Source organism: Vanacampus margaritifer, chromosome 1 (assembly GCF_051991255.1).
Source record: "Vanacampus margaritifer isolate UIUO_Vmar chromosome 1, RoL_Vmar_1.0, whole genome shotgun sequence".
NCBI lineage: Eukaryota > Metazoa > Chordata > Actinopteri > Syngnathiformes > Syngnathidae > Vanacampus > Vanacampus margaritifer.
This window is the reverse complement of record NC_135432.1, coordinates 32,477,348-32,498,281: the sequence shown is the minus strand read 5'-3', so window position 1 is coordinate 32,498,281 and position 20,934 is coordinate 32,477,348. Positions and strand designations below refer to the sequence as shown.

The 20,934-nt window shown below is 43.2% G+C and overlaps 1 protein-coding gene across 2 annotated transcripts; it reads right to left on the bottom strand.

The window, feature by feature from the left end:
* Positions 1-1,450: 1,450 nt before the first annotated feature.
* col2a1a (collagen, type II, alpha 1a) lies at positions 1,451-19,448 on the bottom strand. Of its 2 annotated transcripts, XM_077548916.1 has the most exons (54): positions 19,077-19,448; positions 17,491-17,697; positions 16,814-16,830; positions 16,683-16,715; positions 16,085-16,117; positions 15,911-15,964; positions 15,618-15,719; positions 15,335-15,412; positions 14,971-15,015; positions 14,813-14,866; positions 14,580-14,633; positions 14,440-14,493; positions 14,297-14,350; positions 14,139-14,192; positions 14,005-14,049; positions 13,847-13,900; positions 13,723-13,767; positions 13,566-13,619; positions 13,374-13,472; positions 13,244-13,288; positions 13,062-13,160; positions 12,932-12,985; positions 12,749-12,856; positions 12,566-12,619; positions 12,341-12,439; positions 12,210-12,263; positions 11,770-11,868; positions 11,622-11,675; positions 11,450-11,503; positions 10,496-10,549; positions 10,265-10,318; positions 9,938-9,982; positions 9,699-9,797; positions 9,357-9,464; positions 9,220-9,273; positions 9,064-9,117; positions 8,881-8,934; positions 7,892-7,945; positions 7,679-7,786; positions 7,524-7,577; positions 6,414-6,467; positions 6,171-6,332; positions 5,981-6,088; positions 5,695-5,802; positions 5,530-5,583; positions 5,308-5,415; positions 5,151-5,204; positions 4,942-5,049; positions 4,814-4,867; positions 4,184-4,291; positions 3,802-4,090; positions 3,325-3,512; positions 2,994-3,236; positions 1,451-2,907 (listed from the first exon to the last, which is right to left on the bottom strand). In XM_077548916.1, the coding sequence occupies exons 1-54, from the start codon at positions 19,168-19,170 to the stop codon at positions 2,761-2,763; spliced, it is 4,473 nt and encodes a 1,490-aa protein (XP_077405042.1). In that variant the 5' UTR covers positions 19,171-19,448; the 3' UTR covers positions 1,451-2,760. The 2 variants fall into 2 exon arrangements, with proteins under 2 accessions (XP_077405042.1, XP_077405050.1); XM_077548924.1 differs by lacking the exon at positions 17,491-17,697.
* Between the last annotated feature and the right edge of the window lie 1,486 nt (positions 19,449-20,934).

Genomic DNA, 20,934 nt, shown 5'->3' with positions numbered 1-20,934 from the left:
GGTAGCACTGTGTGGCATCATTTATTTGATTTGCAACCTTTGGGCAAGGTTCGATGTTTGGGTCTTGCTGCTCGAAGAGTGCGAGGGCTTTATCTATCAGCGAAAACCCCTCCGCCAACAGTTTCGCCTCGAATTTCTTCTCCTCCTCCTCGACACGTTGCAGAGCCTCCAATGAGCTCTCACAGCGCCAAGCGGCGGTATTAGCGGCGGAAAGAAGCACTACGCGCAATACAAAATCTTAACTTACAGCATCTCTTTACGGACATTTTTCGACATGTACTGTACGCGCAGACATGTTCGTATGTACCGTTGTTCGTAACTGATGACGAGGAAAATGATGATGACATCATCTGGATACAAGTGCCACAGTGTGACCCATTCGAAAGACCAGTTGAAAAAATCAAAACGATGCACAATGGAGAACAAATAATGCTTAGGCTGTAGCTTGTATAACATGGAGAACATTTGGATATCATTCATTTATGAGGGTTTTCTATGACTTTGTTATATTAAATAAATTGTTGAGCTTTAAAGAACTTTCTTTTGATTATTTCCATCAGTACAGTTAAGGTAAATTGACAGTAAACATGAGGTTGTGATTGTGAAAAAAATGTAAAATTTGTTACTTCTTAGCTGCATTTTAAGCCCTGAAAATGCTAAAAATCCTTTGGCTTCAGGGGGGCTTCACCCCCCTGAACCCCCCACCGGACGTCGACATGCGGCCCCTGGACCCTAGCTACTAGGCTTTTTCACTTTCAAAAGTTGGCAGGTATGACTATGACTAGACCAACAATGCTGCTTACCCACCCTAGAGAGAAGCGAAGCCACTGTGTGTAGCACTCTAAAGTCTGTCTCTAAAGAGTAAATGCCACAATGTGTGGCACTCGGCGCTACATAGATGCAACAGAACGTGATTATACATTTTTTCTTAAAAGGGACGTATCTCTCTCGTGATAGTCAAAGATTTGTCTGCATCATGCCAAAACCATCATCAATGAAATAAAAGCAAAACCAAACAAAAACTGCTACAAATTGCCAATCTACCCTTCTAGTCATGATTCACGATACTGAGATAATATACTCTGACTGGTCAATGCAAACGGATGTTTCTTCATTGAGAGGCTCTCATTACGCAAACGGATCCAAGTGTAAAACGCACTGGGAACAGTGTTTTTCAGCAAATAACAGTAGTAGGAGTGGCAAGGTAAGATGGCTGCCCTCTGGCTTCAATATATGTATATATGTGTACTGTATGTATACATATATTCACTAAGTATATATACATTATGTATATACCGGTATATTGCATATACAGTATCTTGATCTTGACTGTTGAGACGATGCTTAGTGACACCATGCACGTGAAGAGCCATACATTATAGGCTACAGTGCTTTAGTTCAGATTTGTGTCACATTAATAATGTTTGTGGTCACAAGAAGAAAAAAAAACTTTCCCACGCACGTACATACTTTTATTGAAAACTCAAAGCAAAAATCAACTTTTTCATTCTGTTTTCCTTTTATTTCCAATTTACATCAATAAGAAGTGTAACAAAATAAAAACAAAATGGATCATAATAAAATTAATTTAAAAAATGTACACACCCTCAAGCACACAGAGGCGTCCCACCCTGGTTGTTATTGAGCGACTTGGTTCAGCTTTGGAGTGAGGACTTCAGCAGAGGTCTTGAAGTGTCCCTGGTCTCCACCTGTCTTACCCGACGGCGCCCTTTCTGCAGGGTGGAGTGTAACTGCGGTGTGAGGCTAGTGGGAATTAGGGCTGGGGTAAAGGGGGCTTTTGTTACCGACTATTACAGAACTCATAGCACCTTCTGAAGAGACAGCCACCCAAAGCAAAGGCAGCCATTAGGATTTGCCCGATAGTAGATGTGTTTATGGTCATCTCTACATTTTCACTTAGTTTTTCAGCGTGAGGTAGCTTCAAACCATCTGGATGACTACAAGAAATGGCACAATTGCTTAGGATCGTTTCAAAGCAAATTTTGGATGAGAGCAGAATACGTTTCCCTTCTCTGATGGGCAGTGAAAGGGTACAGGACTTTGGAACATACACCCCAAATGTAACCTCACTTTCCAAAAAGTGTTGGTGTGCATATAAACACATGTACACACATCATGTGGAAACACACATAAACCATCTGGTTGCTTATAAACACAGACCTTTACAACAAGAGAACCAAGGCTTTATAATACACAGTAAAGGTTTTGCTCCTGCTCACGATGGACAGGCGTGGAGTACCTGGATTTTCAGAATATTTTATTGGTCTACACGGATTCAAAATGCCATATTGGTGTGACAGGAGGGAACAGGGAGGGAGGTGGAGTAGGACTGGGACAGAGGTTGTGCGGCTGTTCTGTAGTGGAAAGGGGCTTGTACTTACAAAGTGAACCCCTCCAGTCCTACCTCATCTCTGCCCGTTCAAGTGAGACAATAAATAAGTGACATCAAGTCATGTTTCAGTTCTCCACAACTTTTGCTCAGTCCCTCTTCCTCCGGACTCATACCCGTCAACAGTGGGCCATGGGAAACATGACTGGATCTCAGGAAGCGTGTTGACAGAGATGTACACTTATTGCCGATGCCCTTCAGTGCTAGCATCCAACTTGGAGAGCACTTCGTTGTGAGATCAATTTTCTTTTAGAGTTCCAGTCGTCTTTATTGGTGGAATTGTGTGTAGTGTTTCATGGTTGAGTTTATTTCGTTCCTGTTATTCTGGGGGGTCACTGTGATATTCCACTTTACAAGAAGCAGACTGGGCCTACATCCAAGCCAAACTCCTGATCCGCTCCTCCGATATCCATAGGAGCAATGTCCACGATGGGCAGACGGGAGGTTTTCTGTGTTTTGTACTCAAAGACAGTTTTGCCCCACCGGCCCGTGTGTTTCTGTTGGCGGCAAAGAAAAAAAAAATGTGTCAGTCTCACCCTTACTTGCCTTTCATGGAATATTGTTGTCTGACATCTGCACTCACCTTGCAGCCATCCTCCAACACGCTGTATGTGAAGCGGCTGTTGCCTTCTGCACGGATCTCCACGTCGTTGGAGCCCTGCAGCAGCAAAGCCTTCTTCAGGTTGCCTGAGGCCTGATCCATGTAGGCAATGCTGTTCTTGCAGTGGTACGTGAGGTTCTGGGATGCCTCATTGGAAAGAAGCCTCAAGAAGGTCAGCTGAACGCTGCCGGCGTTCGCAGCAGGCCCATCCTGAGCGTAGCTGAACTGTAACCAAACAAGTCGGGGGAGATGATTAGAAACGCCTTAATGAGCATCACCCAATAAGGGAGTTTTTGTGTTCAACCGCACTCACGTGGAATCCTCCATTCATGGTCTCTCCAAACCAGATGTGCTTGCGATCCTTGCTCTTGCTGGTCCACCAGGACTTCTTTGGTACATTGGCGATACTTGGGTAGACGCAGGTCTCGCCAGTCTCCATGTTGCAGAAGACCTTGATGGAATCGGCTATGCTTCCAATGTTGGGGTCAACCCAGTAGTCACCTTGAGGGATGGAACAAGTCGGCGGTTTAATACATAAATGTCGCTGTGGTATAGGCCTACAGTCCGAAGAGGTTCTTGGTCCTTGCATTGGTACCCCTTCCTTTTGTGTGTCTCGTTGGCAATCTTCCATAATTATGGGAATCCTAACCCTTGATCCGATCAGTCCATTTTTCTTTGTTTCTTTACAAATTACAGTTTATCAATATGCCTGGCCTGATTCATCTAGCAAGGAATTTCTATAACTGTCATACAGTATATTCTTCTACCACAGCAAATATACAATACGTACCACTCTTCCATTCAGGGTGGCACAATTTGAGGTCTCTGCAAGAACGAGCGGGGTTCTTCTGGGAACCGTCGGGGCTGCGCAGGTTCTCAATCTGGTTGTTGAGCGACTTGAGTGTGGAATCAACCTCAACATCGTGCTGTCTCAGGGAACTGGAAGCCTCGTCAGCCCTCATGTACCTCAGTGGATCGGGAGACTTCTCAGTCTGACCCAAACCAGCGAAGGCAGACATGTCAATGCCAGGGCCTGGGGGCCCAGGAGGACCAGGGGGTCCAGCGTTTCCAGGAGGACCCTAACCAATTGCCAAAACAGCAAATGATCAAGAAGGGAAAATACTACCCAAACATAGATAACATGCAATTCAATTGAGTTCTATTTCACATACAGCTGGGCCACTTTCTCCAGAGCGTCCTCGAGGTCCAGGTGGTCCGATGGGCCCAGGTTGTCCGTTAGATCCATCCTTGCCAGCGGGTCCAGATGGTCCAGGTGGTCCCTAAAGATACAGTGAGTTTTAAGTCAAACGCCAAAAGGTTGTGACCAATTTGCCAAGATTCACTGTAAATATGAATCATTCCTAAACTCTTCATGTTCAATGACACACAAAACTTTGATGAAATATTCTTTCAGTTTCCCTCTCCAATCACCTCCAGACCACTTTTACCTTATTATTCATGGCGATAATTTATGTGGTGACATTTTCCTTCATTCCTCTTATCATATCCCCTCTGCTTATCTAATCTCCAAGAGATATTACAACCTATTCTGATCTCCGCTGAAGTGGTTCCCCCTGTCTGTCAGCCTCATTTCCTCACACAAAGTAATTACAAAAAGTGTCCGCCGTCCGTCTTATCACATCGGTGGGTAATTAAGGCCCTCGCACTTTGCTGTCCCCATTTTTGCCAAGTGATTGGAGAATTGCACAGACCGACCGGTGACACCCATTACCATCAAATATCATAACAAATGATGGAGAATCGAAAGAAGAAGAGATGGAGAAATCTCTTTTTGTCCACACCTTAGCTCCATTTGGTCCTGCAGGTCCAGAAGCGCCAGCATCTCCAGAGGGACCCTGTTTGAACAAATAAAAACAGATTAGGCAACAAAGACAAGGCACATTAAAAATGCTTTAAGTGAGTTCCTTACGGGAGGTCCAGGAAGACCCTGCAGACCAGTGAATCCACGGTGACCCTTCTGTCCTCTCTCGCCAGCCTCACCACTCTCTCCCTTATCTCCCCGTGGTCCTTGGGGTCCCTGGTGTGAAAAAGTGACATCTTAATATTCATACCTGATGGTAGCACGCGATTTAAATACTGAGCTTCATTCTGAAGGTGATTTCAGTTTTTGACACTCACAGCCATTCCTCGTGCACCTGCGAGTCCAGGAGGTCCTGCAGGTCCTTGCGCACCCTGTGAAGAAATATTTTCTCAAGTTTACATTCAACTTGGTGCATTTATCCAATTAGTGTCCTCACAGGCCTTTTAGAAGATTCCATTTTTTTGTGTTACTCACAGACTCTCCTCTGTCTCCCTGCTTGCCAAGAGGTCCAACAGGGCCAGAAGGACCAGGAGCACCGGGAGCTCCAGGGGCACCAGCAGGACCAGTGTTACCTCGCTCTCCCTACAGGAAGAATAACTCACTGACTTAGTTATTGCCATCAAGTTTTTTTCTATTATTCCATTCCATGTTTTTTTTCCCTCTCAAATTGGGAGAACTTGGACTATGTTCTCTCACCTTGATTCCTACACTTCCATCTCTGCCAGGTGGTCCATCTGATCCAGGGGTACCCTGAAGCACAGACAGACATATTGAATATACTAATACTCTGTTCAACTTACATTTCTGTGGTCTTAGTTCTTGTGGATGATTAGTTTTTCTGCCTGTGTATGCCAAGTTCACCTCTCTCCCAGTCTCTCCAGAAGGTCCAGTAAGTCCAGGGGGTCCTACAGGTCCAGGAGGTCCACGGTCACCACCAGAGCCAGGAGATCCTTGTTTACCAGGCTCACCCTTTGACATAAAGTGGGTATTAATTTATATATAATATGTAATCTATCTAAGATGCAAATATAAAGTTTTTTTTTTTATATAAAATATTTGCAACGGTTACAAAAGTGCAGTGGAGGTTGAACAGTTTTGAGTGCAACTACAATATAGCAGAATAGTCCAGAAGCAATCAAGAACTTACAGAAGGTCCAGGAAGACCTGCGAAGCCTCTTTCTCCACGTTGTCCAGGCAAACCAACAATACCACGAGATCCAGCCAAACCCTGAGGCCCTGAAGGTCCATCAGCACCCTACACAGACAAACAAGGTATGATCCAGTATAGATCTTCTCCAAGCAATAAGGAACTGAATCAGTCTGAAAGGGTGACCCACAGGTGGTCCATCTTCTCCAGGTTCTCCCTTTTCTCCTTGTGAACCAGCAGGTCCTCGAAGACCAGCGTCTCCCTGTCTTCCTGGGGGTCCTGCATCCCCACGAGCACCCTTTGGTCCATCTTTGCCAGAAGGACCAGCAGGTCCAACAGCTCCAGGGTTACCCTGTGAGATGGAGAAAACACCATCGGACGATAGCAGTCAAAAACAGAACAGTTGAGATTATTTTGTAATGAATTTACTTACATTAGGGCCAGGAGATCCAACTCTACCAGCAGCACCAGGGAAACCAGTGGCACCCTGCCAAAAACAGACTGTGTTCAGCATCACCAAACTTGTGGACCTCAGCAATAACCTCTTGTAAACCATTTAACGATTATTTGTATCTAGACAGATTTGTGAAGCTTTTATACATTCTGATATATACCACAATTGAAGAGCACCTCTCAATCAACTATTTATTTTTCTATTTGTTAAATGACAATTTTATCAAGTAAAGGATCTGGATGACGGAGGATGGAGGTCAAAAACGTATTCCCCCAAATGTAAAGAGTGAAATGTTACTGACAGCAAGCTCCCTACTAATAAATGACTACATTTTAATCAAAAACTTCTATGCATCCTATTTTCGTAGACAGGTGCTTGGCATAAAAACAGGGCACATCTTCATTTTAATGCTGGGGCAAGTCTAATTTAGCGTGTTTTTGAATTTGGTAGACAGCGGAACATCTTCATAGGCGTTTCGGCATATTTTATTGCACCCCCGACGCATCTGGCTAATTAGTGGACTAAAAGTACGTTCGATTTTAGACCAGCTAAGAGCAGGTCTAAGTTGTGGCACAGGTGGCGTAACGTGATTTTGGTAAATTTGATCGAGGCTCGGGCAGCCAGATTCTGAACTCCATGCGTGTGGTGCATGTCATTGTATTCCATTAATAATTATGACAACAGCGTGGAACAATCCCTCTGAATCATTGTAGAAATCAATTCACTGGATGTAGACTGTGCATCTCTATCTGCGCTAAATTTGAAGGGAATGAGGGAAGTTGCCTCAATTGGCCAGAAGTCGGCTGCGTTTCATCCCACAACGGCGCTACAACCTTACACCCTATTCTACCTGCGCTCGACTAGGAAAATACCAAAAGAAAATAAACTCCACCCATGCACACAGTTAGACTTGTGCTAGACTTGCGCTGGGCATGAAAATAGAGCCCTATGAGTTTAAACAGTGGCCATACCAGTCACTAAGTAACGTGAGTTCCAACTTTACACAGTTTGCTTTTATCGAAGATTAAAGATTATTATGTTGATTCTTTCCCTGTAAAATTGTATTAGGAATTGTATTGTATTACGTACAGGAGCTCCCTGAGCACCGCGTGCTCCTTTAGGTCCAGAAACACCAGTTGGGCCCTGACAGAGAGAAACACCAAACATAAGTCTTTATACGTTATACATTTAGACTTACCTTTTGTGGAATCGGCTTTAATATGGGTTTAATTCTAAGTACTCACCACAGGTCCGGGTGCTCCTGATGGTCCTTGAGGTCCGGAAGCACCAGCTTCTCCTTTCTGTCCGCTCTCACCAAGCTCTCCCTTGACTCCAGGCTGACCATCTGAACCCTGGATATGTCCCACAAGGTAGCAACATTGGCATATTTGATAGAGAGGACTTCAGACTACTGTTCCAAGATAATGATAATGTTCCAAGAGATTAAATGTATTTACAGGAGGTCCAGCAAATCCAGCAGGCCCAGGAGGACCACCCTCACCACGGTCACCCTGCAGGAGGTTAGAAGAAGGCATGCTTTACTGTAACAAATGGGCACCAGGAAGCCATAATATAAAGCTCACTCATCAATATGAATATAAGACGCTTACGATTCGTATGAATATGATTGTTGTTAATGTGACTATACGATGCTTTATCCAACCAAAAAGACACTATCATTATTTGTACATGTTCCAGTCATCACTTATTAGTATGTTAAATGTCTTAATGAGAATATTGGCAATGTACAGGAATTAAAGGAATGAACAGAAAATCTGACGGTGAACATACATTTTGATCAAATACTGCATCATGCAGCACAATGTTGGTTAAAGCAACAATATATTTAATGCAAAATTTGTTTAAAGGGGAAGTCAACCATAAACATTTCTTGACAATATGTTATGTAACCTCACGAGTCTAAACATGACATTCTGATTAATATTATATTTGTGGAATCTGAATTATGCAGCAAAATCCAGCCGTTTTTATCCATCTCAGGGGCGGCCATTTTGACACTTGCTGTCGACTGAAGATGACATCACAGTTGTTCAGGCCTCAGGCAACGGCCAATGACAGCTCACCTGTTCTCTGAAGCTGCGCTGTGATTGTTTTTTACCTGAGACCTGAGCAACATTGATGTAATTTTCACTCGACAGCAAGTGGCAAAATGGCCGCCTTCTGATATTGATTAAAACTGCTGGATTTTACTGCTTAACTCATATTCCACTAACGCAATACTAACCAGAATACCATATTTAGACTAGCGGGTGCATAGAACATAATGTCAAGAAATTTTGGGGAGGTTGGCTTCCCCTTTAAGCCTGTTTCCCACAGTTCAATTCTCATATGTAGAAATGTATTAACCATTGAAACCCTAATTGGAATATTGCAAAAAACACTTACTACAAGCATGTCCTAATGTGCCAGTTGTATGTATACTTACAGGAGCACCACGAACGCCAGGAGCACCAGAAGGTCCTGCAGGTCCGTTCTCACCCTGGATGGAATAGAAACAGTCAAGCCAGTCATACTTAATAACATACAACTTGGATAGTTTCATACACTAAAGAGTTAATTTCAAGTGGACAGCGCTTTGGTAATGCAGAAGCAGCACTCTCATTCTTACCTTGGCACCGTTGGGTCCAGCGGGGCCAGGAGGACCAATGGGACCAGTCAAACCCTGAGGACGGAGTGAAGAGCACATGGTTGTTGATATTGATTAATGGTTGCCATCAGGGGATGAAAAAAACGAAACATAAACACAACGCCATTGTGGACTCACTCTCGAACCATCCTTTCCAGGAGCACCTTCGGGTCCCTTTGCTCCATTATCACCCTGTTGGACAAAGAGAAATGTTAATCATACATAATAAGGTAAATATAAAAGGCTTTTTGAACAAGAAGTAATCTGGCACGCACTCTGTCTCCTTTGGCTCCTGGGATTCCACCCGCTCCTCTCTCTCCGGGCATACCCTGCAGGCCAGGGGGTCCCTGGGGTCCAGCAGCTCCAGCAGGTCCAATGGCTCCCTAAATGAGGATTTTGTCACCTTTCAGGCCAGTTGTGCAATGGCTATTGTAACAGAATGTAATTTACATTGCTAATCTGTCTTTTTTTTTTCTTTCTGCGTTAAGGTAGGGCAAATCTTGATAGTTTTCATAATGTGTGAAAAACGCAAAGGTGAGGAGCTTGATGATGAAGTGTAGGTGGTATAAAGGTCACTAATTGTGTTGAATAAGAGTTTAAAATAATCTTTTACTGACCTTGGGTCCATCACTTCCAGGTGTTCCGGGAAGTCCACGAGGTCCCTGCAGACCCTGAGGACCAGCACCACCTCTCTCACCAGGGAAACCACGCTCACCCTGTTAGGAAACAGGTGCACTGAATTAACAGGAGCAACACAATAACGTTGTATTTATGTAAAATGAAGAGCTAAAGCTATCTAAATTTACAATTATGTATGTTCTCCTTTAAATAACCGAAAAGGAACACAAAAACTTACTCTGGGTCCAACAGCACCTGGAGCTCCACCCTCTCCAGGAACACCCTGCAGAGAGAAACCGAAATGTTCATCCCTGTTTGAGGAATATTTTTTAAATGGAACATTCTGTAACTCTTCTGTACAAATTCATGGACAACTATTAAAACCAAACATCTCAATTGTCAATCATTAAATGTAGAACGGAAAGGAAAGCACCGTGTAAATAATTCAAACTATCTGTTCAACTTGCGAATGCAATACTGTCGCTGCTCACTTTGACAACACCGTCACACTTTGGCATCATTCCACTTCATCCAAAGATGAAATATAGACTGAAAAAGTATTCACCTGGTCGCCGGGTTTTCCAGCCTCTCCGGGGGAACCAGTAGGACCAGGCAGACCCTGTTTGACAGAAAAGTTGATTTATTTTTTTCTATAGTGTGTTGTGTTTATGCATCATTCTTTGCAAGTGGGAATAAACATGGACTCTCTGGGGACTTTTTGAAAACTAAGGTTTTGTACTTCTACAGTAGATGTCCAAGTGCATTTCCCTAATAGCTCAATGATAAAGGAACTAACCTGGAAGCCAGAAGGTCCCGGCTGACCTTGCTCTCCTCTCTCTCCTGCGGGCCCCTGAGATTGAAAAAAACCCAAAACATATATCAATATTCATGCAAATGTAGAAGACATTGAAATACAATCTTATAAATACAGTAAACCCCTCTCCAATGCGGGTTCCAGGTTCGCGGCCCCGCTATTTCACCAATTATTATTATTTTATTTTGGACAGTTTGTTATTTTTTTGTGTAATGTCACTGTAGGCCACAGAATGTCATCACCATATTGCCCTTACACTGTATAAATAAGTAAAATAAAATAAAAAAGTAGGTCAACAGTAGAAAGGTATTCAACGTTAAAACCTCTATTATCCTGCTTTTTTCGCTTACAAAAAGTGACGGCAGTAGATACATTTTTACAATGTATGTATGTCTTTTGGCATGATTATTGATATAAATTATGAGATGACAAGATAAGTTTGTCGGTGATGGATCAATATGTTTGCCATTGCTCTTTCTATGGTTTCGAAAATGTTTGTATTTTAAAAGCGTATTTCAAGCTGCTCTCTGTAACAATCTGGCCGAAAATATCTTTACAATAGCCTTTTTATTTGACCATCTATATGACTGAAACATTTTTTTTTTATTAGTAGATTAACACCTTAGCTGTTCACAATGAGTACTCCTGCAAGCCTTTGGCCAAAGGTTTTCAGACAGAATTCGGGTTTGAACGTCATGTGTGAGTATGAGAGGAAGGGAGCTGCAGTTTCATTTTTTGGCCACAGGTGGTAGTAGAGATTCAAAATTCGATTTTCTGCATCTTAAAATAAAAGTGTCGTTAATGATATTTCTATATCGCAGATTAAATTTATTGTGGGAGTGGTCTGGGATGTAACCCAGCGATGCAGAGGGCTTAAATGTAATGGTGTTGAAAAGATTAGAAATTGAGTATAGTAGTACAGAATGAAACACTTACAGCAGGGCCCGGTGGTCCAGCAGATCCAGTCTCACCATCTTTTCCAGACAGGCCCTGTTCAGAGAGGAACACTACAGTTAGCATTTTTTTAATAGAAGTTTAAAAAAAATCCACTAATGTGCGTTAAGGGCAGGTAGGCAGTATACATTCTCAATGAGGAAAGAACACTTACTCTCAGACCAGTGCGACCAATAAGACCTTTTTCTCCAGACTTTCCAGGCTCACCCTGTTGAACACAAACCAGTTAGCTATAGAAACACTCGGAATGATAAAACATTCGAGTAATTGAGATATTTCTATTTCTGTCCTGACAAACGTACATTTGCTCCTTTTGGTCCAGGGAATCCCATCACTCCTGGCTGCCCACGGGCTCCCTGAGGACCAGGGGGGCCGGGGCGACCATCCTCACCAGAGGCACCCTGTCATGATAAAATCAGATGTAAATTAAGAACTTGAATCATATTGTGATGTATTACCTGGTTTGCTAATATGATTAGCCTAATGGCATAATTGCATCAATCATTTGTAACTTACTTTAACGATATGAGAATGCCTAAAAATGGTGTGGTTTTTCATGGCTGTCTAGATCCTCAGTAATCCACGTCATGATAACCCACAATGGTTAAATCAACCCAATTTGTTGTGTTTTTCAAAATCTTTCACATTGAGTATGTTCTGGCTGGTCCTCTGTTTTTCACTTTATTTATTCATTATACGGATTATAATGCCTCAAGAGGAAATTCCACTTAATAGTACTCACAGAAGGTCCAACTTTGCCCTGAGGACCAGTATCTCCAGGACGGCCGGTAAGACCCTACGAAAGGCAAAACATGAATTCAGACCATTTCAAATGTGAGAAAATTGATTTGTACTGATGATGTGATGACTCACTCTTGCTCCAGGAAGACCAGACTCCCCTGTGCGTCCGGGATCCCCTGTAGCACCTTTAGGCCCGGCAGCACCAGCAACACCACGGTCACCTGGGGCACCCTGAACAACATCAAGAGTCAAAATTCACTCGTAGTCGATGACAACTTTCATCATTTCAGCCATTTTTGTTTCCAGGGTTGAAGTACACGTTTGGGATTTTTAAAGCAATGCCGTTGAAGGACCCACCTTAGCACCAGCAAGACCATCTTGACCTGGGAAACCACGGTTGCCAGGAGCTCCCTGTAAGGATTAGCAGAAAAAAACATCATCAGAATCGGGACAACATAACTAGATCTGATTTATTATGTTGCCTTTTTTATTTATTTTTATTTTTTTTTAGCTATGTTGCTAAATAAAAGGAATCCCTACTCTCTCTCCGGGAGGTCCAAGTGGTCCAGCAGCTCCGGGCTCTCCTCTTGCGCCTCTCTTTCCTTCCTCACCAGCCGGGCCGGGTGCACCTTGGGGACCAGCAGGGCCCTGGAAACATCAGGTTATATCAGTATCACAACACTATCATTTCATACTAGTAAAATATAATCCAAAAGCACTCACAAGCTCTCCCTTGGGTCCAGCTTCACCTTTGAATCCGGGAAGACCAGGGTCACCCTAAACCAGACACAATGTAAATATGAGTATTCATCAACAACTTTCAAGCTTTACAGATCACTCTCAAGTAACTCACAGACTGTCCTTTGGGTCCCAAGGGGCCCGTTGCTCCCTGTGGCCCTGGGGGTCCTCGGGGACCAGGGAAGCCAGGGGCACCAGCAATACCAGGACCACCCTTGAAAGTGACCCAAAAAAACTCGGTTAAAATTGAGAAACACACATGCTACACAATGTTCTCGAAATGAGGAGTGGACTTACAGCAGATCCTTTGGCTCCAGGAATGCCATCAGTTCCGGGGTTACCCTGTGACACAGGAATAAAGGACAACATGCCACAATCAGATCTTGAGGACAGTTGGAGGTCATTACTGCTGTAGAAAGAGACAAACCGATGCTCCGGCAGGTCCGGGAGATCCTGGAGTACCAGCCTCTCCGCGGGGACCCTGTTGGCCTTCAGCTCCACGGGCGCCAGTAGGACCAGCTTCACCCTGGCAGGTGCCGCAGGACACAAGAACAACATTTGTACCTCCACAATAAGACACGGCCAAGATCATTCAAGTCTACTGGAGGTCTGTACACACTTTGGCTCCTGGGGATCCTGGGAAACCGGGAGCTCCAGCAGGACCAACAGGCCCCTGGAAACAGAACCTTCAAGTTAGTGCTGTGTAATCAGTATTAAAAGTACTTCAAATGACAAATGAGTTCAATCTATTGCAATAATATCAAAATGTGACTTACAGGTGGACCAGCAGGGCCGGGCAAGCCATCATTTCCACGAGCACCCTGTGGAGTTGGGATAGGAAAGTCAGAGAAGAAAAGGGAAAGGATGCTTGGACAAAGCAAAGCAGAGATTAAAACTCACTGCAGCTCCAGCAGCACCGGTCCGGCCCCTCTCACCAGGCAGACCGCGTGGGCCCTGAAATGAGGGAAAATCGGATTAGAAGCTCCATCGCACAACACTACTGTACACAAAATAACACAAAAGCAATGAACAGGCGCATTAGTGTTTAAAGCACTCACCATGGGTCCAGGGGCACCATTCTCTCCAGAAGCACCAGACTCTCCCTGTTTCAAAGAGGGCACAAGATTAAAATAAAAGAAAAAAGAATGCAGGGACTAAAAGCTGAATAGTATTTTGCAAGCACTGTTCTTACCTTTGCTCCTGCAGCACCGTTCTCTCCTTTAGCTCCATCTAGACCCGGGTGACCCTACAGATGACAGTGACAAGACTGGTCAGATCTCAGGCACACATTGCATCATATTGCTGTTTTTGTGACGATATTTCACAGATCAAGGAGTGATGAGCACTTACTCTGTGTCCTTTGATGCCAGGAAGGCCAGGAGTTCCAGGGAATCCACGAGCTCCCTGAAGTGAACACACACACCAAGAGAGAAGTTAGCTCTCTCTCCAATTTCCTTGCATGATTTCACCAAGTCATTCATTGAATCTCCAACCTGAGGTCCAGCGGGTCCACGCTCACCAGCTTTGCCAGGTTTGCCACCTTCACCCTGCAGTGAAACAAGTTGAAGGGTTAAATGTTTTTTTCTGTTCATATTCAAATATTCAAATATATTTGAAGAGAACATATCCTTACATCACTTCCTGGTTTTCCAGATGGTCCAGGTGGTCCACGGGGTCCCATTGTTCCCTATTGTGAAGCAAATCATCAAGTGTTCATCAGCCGAACTACTGAAGTTCAAAATGAAGTGAATCAAACATGAAATGCTTGACATTAAGAGATCTTTGTTTTGTTTTTCTCATTTGTTTTGAACAATCATATGTTCTTCCTGCCAAACACACAGCTTCATGGTGAGAAATAAAACTTACAGCTGGACCGGACTCTCCAGCCTCCCCAGGGGCACCTTGGAAACCTTGTGGCCCCTACGTGAACAATAACACATTCATTAGCAAATGTACTGTAGTCTTTGTGAGTCAAACAATTGTAAGGCTTTATTTCTATGCTTTGCGGTGGTAAATACACTTACAGGGGCTCCACTTGGTCCAGGGGGGCCACGTGGACCCATTGGACCCTGCAAAAGAAACATAGAAGGGTAAATTAATTGTACTAAACCATGGATGCATCAGTGTCAATTGATTTCTCAAGCACCATATTTTGATGATGTCATCTACATTTTAAAATTAAATTAACAGAAAGTCGGTAAAATATTGTAGTGGCATTTACCTTATTAATGTGTGAAATTCACAATTGTTCATTAATAATAATAAAAACAAATAGAAACGCTGACGTAATCTGTTTATGAGTAACACTTTGACCACAAGAGGGCAGCATTGCAAACATTTTACAGTACTCGGCATGTCTACTTGAGGTTGTTGTAACGCAACACGTACCATTGGTCCCTGCATCACTCCCATCTGCGCACCTCCGGCCTTCTCGTCAAAGCCTGTAGCCATTTGTGCAGCAAAATTCTAAACAAAAAAAAGAAGGAAAAAAAGAAAAGATAAAAAAGTTTGTTTCATACTAAAGGTGCTGCACAACATGCATGCCAACTAATATAGACCTTCTCCAAGCTAAACAAAGGCGACTTTTGAAAACACTGTTAATAATAAAACAAAAAGCAATAAAATAAATGAAATGGGGTCTAATTATAGGATACATGGATTACAGACTCACCCCTCCAAGTCCAGGGTGTCCAGGTGGGCCAGGTGGGCCACCGGGTCCAGGGTTTCCGGGAATCCCAGGTTCACCATCCCTTCCACGAGGTCCAGCATTTCCCTTGGGGGGAAAAAAAGTACATTAGCCTTCAGTCACAGGTTACTGGAAGAATTCATTAGAAGTTTAACTCCGTCAGTTTAAGTGTAGCGAAAGCTACATCGATTTGCCGACCTATCATGCATCAATATTTCTATGAACACAATCATTCGAATTTATAATTCCTTTTTTTTCTCTCTCTCTCTCTGTCCTACCTTGTCACCTTTTGCACCAACTGGTCCACGTAATCCTTGGTCACCTGGTGGGCCCTGCAAGAGCAAAAATGTTCAACTCAGCAGTTTTCCAAGTGTGGCTAACACCTGCTCAGGCCACAAAGAAGCGGCTTGTAGCGGCCTACGTGGAGCCCAAAAGATCACAACGATATTTACCATAGGGCCTGCTGGTCCTTTTGGTCCTACAACCTGCAGGTGGAAAGAAGTTTTGTCATAAAGTCCTGTGTGTCTTGAATCAAGTTGAAAACAACAACAATATGATGAAGATTTGACTGGACAGACTAAATTTGTCTGAAAACATCACTTCTGCTTGACCTTTGCTTGAACTGACTTTGTTCACCTGATGTGTGTGCATAAATGTGTGTGTGCACGCACCCTGGCTACGAAGTTGCTGAGAGGATCTAAGAGGATTTGATAGGGTTCACTGTGTCCCAGGAATGTCGGATTTTGCACATTTATAAAAGGTCTAACAAGGCACTCATGTAGATAAACCATAATCATCATAAGCCTCTTTAAGGGGGGGGGGGGGGATAATTTAACACTCCAAGAATTAAAAATAAAAAAAGTATGTGGATGAAGAATTGGAGGGCATAATTGGGCATAAATGTGGGTCGCTTCTAAACATTGAGGAGGTGCAGCAACCATTGTTAATCCAAATAAAAGCAATAGTTGGTCTTTCATGTGGTATTATCCAGTCAACAGTGTTTCACAGAATGCATTTCAACCATAGCAGCTTCCAAAAGGATTTACTTACATCTGCAATTTCGCCTGGTTCACCTTTCTGACCCTGGTTGATAAAAGAGAATGTCAGTAAGCGAAAACTTGGATTTAGAAAAATAAGAAATATTCATATTTAAAACAGAATATGTTTTCCCAGTGCCTCACCCTTGCGCCGATCGTTTCTGTCATCGGTGGATGGTGACGGGAAAGAAAGAACACATTTAAAGGCATTTCAAGACATGTTATGGATTTTTTCCCTGCTGTTCAGTTTTAGGAGAGGATAAATTATATGATGATGCTATAGGGACCAAACCCACAGGCCTAAACCCCATCTTGGTTAGTGAAAAAAGGAGGTAGCTGAAGCAGAAGCAGGCATGCAATGATGATGATGATGATGGTGATGAGTGTGTATCATTTAAGCCAAAAAATATCAGAGAAGTTAAAAAAAATCTACATAGCCAAGGAAATCCACTAAACTAGAAGAACTACTCTGATGGTTGGTGGAGTTTTGCTCCTTTTAGATAAAAGATGCCAACAGATGACATCACTTCACCAAGGAATTCAAGGCCTTTAATCTTGGTCAGGTTCTATTAGAAACCAATTTGACAACACACTTCAGGATGCATGCACTGTGGAGCAGAACAGTTGTGATTAGCATCCAATGCTAGTTGCTAAGCTAATCGTTTAAGTGCAACAAAAGCTAGTGGTTCACAGATGACGTGAGTGCTGATCATGCAGCCAATTTGGATCATGCAGCATTTCCCCATTCGTTAGCGTTAGCCAGGGTGAGACAAGCTAAAAGAGTAATTTATTTATGGCTATGAGAATAAATAAATTACAACCAATGGGGGCAGTGGCATCGGCGGGGCACATGGGACAGCACTCTCCAGATGGGATGAGAGGGTTGGCACACTCCTTCATCTCCTCGCAGATTATCTCATCACACAGAACCGCTCCGCTGTCACATACACAGATTCGACACGGCTCTGGCTTCCACACATCCTTATCATTATACAGCTGGCCGTCCTGGATGCAGCCACCTGCATCCTCTGTTGTGACCAGCAGGGGGCGGGGGATGACAGGTGGAATGAGACAGTTCCAAAGAAAGTTAGGAAAAGTTTAGATGTGCGTTGATGTTTAGAAATTGCTTGCGAAAAGTAGGATTTAAGTGGGCGAGGAGGTGGCAGGAGCAGCAACAGGGTAAGATGGAGTTTCTGTACTTTATAAGTCCCAGTAGGGAACAATAGAGGGAGGGGGAAAAAAGTCTCTGTAACAATTAAAAGGTTTGCAAGGTATACACATTTCAAACACCGGGAAAAGATTCAATAGTGTGATTGAATGATTTGACTGATGCTAATGAGCAGATGTGGCTGTGACCCACAAACACAAACGTTTGAAATATAACACCCAAACGTATATATCATTTACTGTAAGTAGCAGCATCCAAACTTGAAGTACGTCACATTTTTTACCGACTGTACTCAATGTGTTGGGCCTCTGCTGCTCCTATGAATGAATCTCTCTTTCAGGAACACTGTGCCCAATTGACAAGCTGCTGCCTTGGGTAAACAAGGGCTCTCCAAAAATTCTCCATCTGGGCCACATAGCGGCGTCAAGCAACAGTACAAACACGCCGACAGCTTAAGAAAGCTCAATTTGTTTGTCTGGCCAACTCACTGCTGCTATTTGCTTTTTAGGAGTATGTAAGGTGTTGATGCGCAGCACTAAACTTCGCAACTTAAAATTCAGAATGGAGAAAAAGGCATCCGGCTCTTATCTGTCAGCCTCCCACTGTGCATCATCTCAGTTAATAACCGCCACTGACTTCCTGCTACCCTTTGAGCCTGCTAGGCTGAGGTCACACACCACCTGACCCTGTCACTTCACATCACGACAACAATGATTTTGCTCCAGCCAAACCTTGTGTGATGACCTGACTCTAATTGCGTTCAAACTCAAGCATCCTTGCTGTGACTATTAAAGCCAACAGAACAAAAAGCCATCCGGACACAGACCAGGAAACATGTGTAAACAAATCAGAGAGGCTAAGCCAACTTTTCCCTCAACAGGTCCTGTTTGAATTTTTCTTTGGTCATCAAGAGTACAACCTCGCAAGCTGCTTTATTGATTGTCAAGAAAGTATACACTTTAATAGCAGTTGTTTATTTATATGAATGTGGCATTTCTCTGATTTGAGTCTTGTGCTGAAGAATTTCAGTCGGTGCCAGGTGAGTACAAATGAGCACTTGTTCACCTGCCACACAGACAGGCCTTGACATCCTGACCAAGTAAGAAACACTAGAATTCTCAAAATTATATTTTTCTTCTACCAACACTGCATTTGAAATATAACTTCACATTTTGATATGTTGGTCAGCACATCATTTTTATCTCGAAGTTCAAAGAAGAAGAAAACTGGTCTACTTACGGTCGTCCTCTTGCTGACATCTGACCACAGCCAATAAAACAAGTTGAGATGCTACAAGTAGCAGAAGAGTCCTTGAATCCACAAAGCTGAACATGTCTAAATGTTAGACATGCAATAGCTCGGGTGAGAAATGAAGGGACGGACGAGACGTTCAGTCACTTGTGTGTTAAATGTGTGTTCCCAGCGACCAACGGCACCATACAATCAAACCCTCCAAAGACTAAGTGGAATCCAACGCGGGGCCCCAGCTGGCACTCTGCACCCACCGCGTCAGGGCAAGCACCGCGGTTTTATGTCCACTGTGTCTTGTATGGATCTTCGTATATTCCAAAATGCCAGTCCTTCCCCCAGACCCCCTGTTGAGCTGAAACCTGAACCTCGTATCCCTCCCTCAATTCAGCACCATCTACTCTCCCAGGGATTTTTTTTTTTTTTTTTTTTAACTCAAACCCTCCTTCTTCCCTTGACCTGTTTGGCCTGACCAAGAGATGCGCCTTCACTTTCTTTTGGAAAGTGGAGCTTTCCACAGTGCGGGCTTTTTGAGGCTTGATAGAGATACCAACTCAAGTATAACAAAACTTTGACCCATGATACTTCAGGGCTATTCTCCCAAATCTTGCTCCCTGATGTGATTTCCTGAGTCCAATTACAACAAACTGCTTCACTATGTGGACACTGATTCTCTTTCCGTATTTGAGACTTCTTCAAATCCATTTGTTTGTTTCTTGGAGTTGTACACTCTAAAAACATTCGGGTCAAAAGTAGCCCAATTATGGATCAAAAATGGGTCGACCCACTTTATGGGTCAATTTGACTCAAATTTCTGGGTTGTTTTATACAAAATGACCCAATTTTTGGACCCAAGTAAAGGATCTGAACAATATTTATGAGTTGTTTTACACTAAAAGACTCATTTCTTGAGTTGTTGGATCAAATAGACCCAAGTAGAAAGTTGACCCAACTGTTTTTGGAGTGTACCTAAAACTAAATGAAAATGTCTTTACAAGCTTGTTAATGCTAATTAAATATTGAATTAAATCCAATATGCTTGAAACTGCAGTTCCCTTTTTAAATCCTCAGCAAAGGAACACGTTTCTGAAGGAATGAGGAGCCGCTGGCCCCATAACTCTTATGGGAACCAAGAACCGGGTCAGCAAGGTTGTTTGTTACCGTCTCGTCTGTGGATTATGGATTAAACCGTGAGTGTTTGACAACTTTTATGTGTTCAACTGGTCAATGAGCAGTGCAATGAGTTGTGTTCACAGTACAGTCTAACTTTCTGGAACGTTGCTGTATTTGGACAGGGACAATTAACAGGAAGTTGCGATGAACAGGAAAACATTCTGTGACAAACGCAATCATGAGAAAGTTTGCCCACATATTGATTGATTCATTCATTGTTTGATTCATTTCAAATATAATTTTAATCAATTGTATGCACTTGCAATCTGGATTACCATCATAATAACATCTTGCTTCTCAAAACAGTACATTTGATGTCACTGTTGTCTTTTGTTGAGCTGCAAGGTGATGAAACGTCCACGTGATGGTTATCGTGAAGCGCACCGTGAGGTTGGGCCAGGTGAGGAAGCTTGAAAGCCGGTCTTTGTCAGCCTGACAGGCACTGTAATTCCAGGGTCGTGACCTTCAGACAAGCGAAGAAAGATTTGGATTGGCCATCTTCACTCCAGTTCATTTTACAGTGTAGCACGGTTTGCATGCTTACAATTTCAGTGACAACAAATGTGTTTTAGTTACTTACTTTTACGAATTAAGTTGAAAGCACAAGTAATGATAATGAGGTGCGCACTGGAAACATTTCTGGAATTTAAACAGATTTAAATTTAGTTTCTCGGCT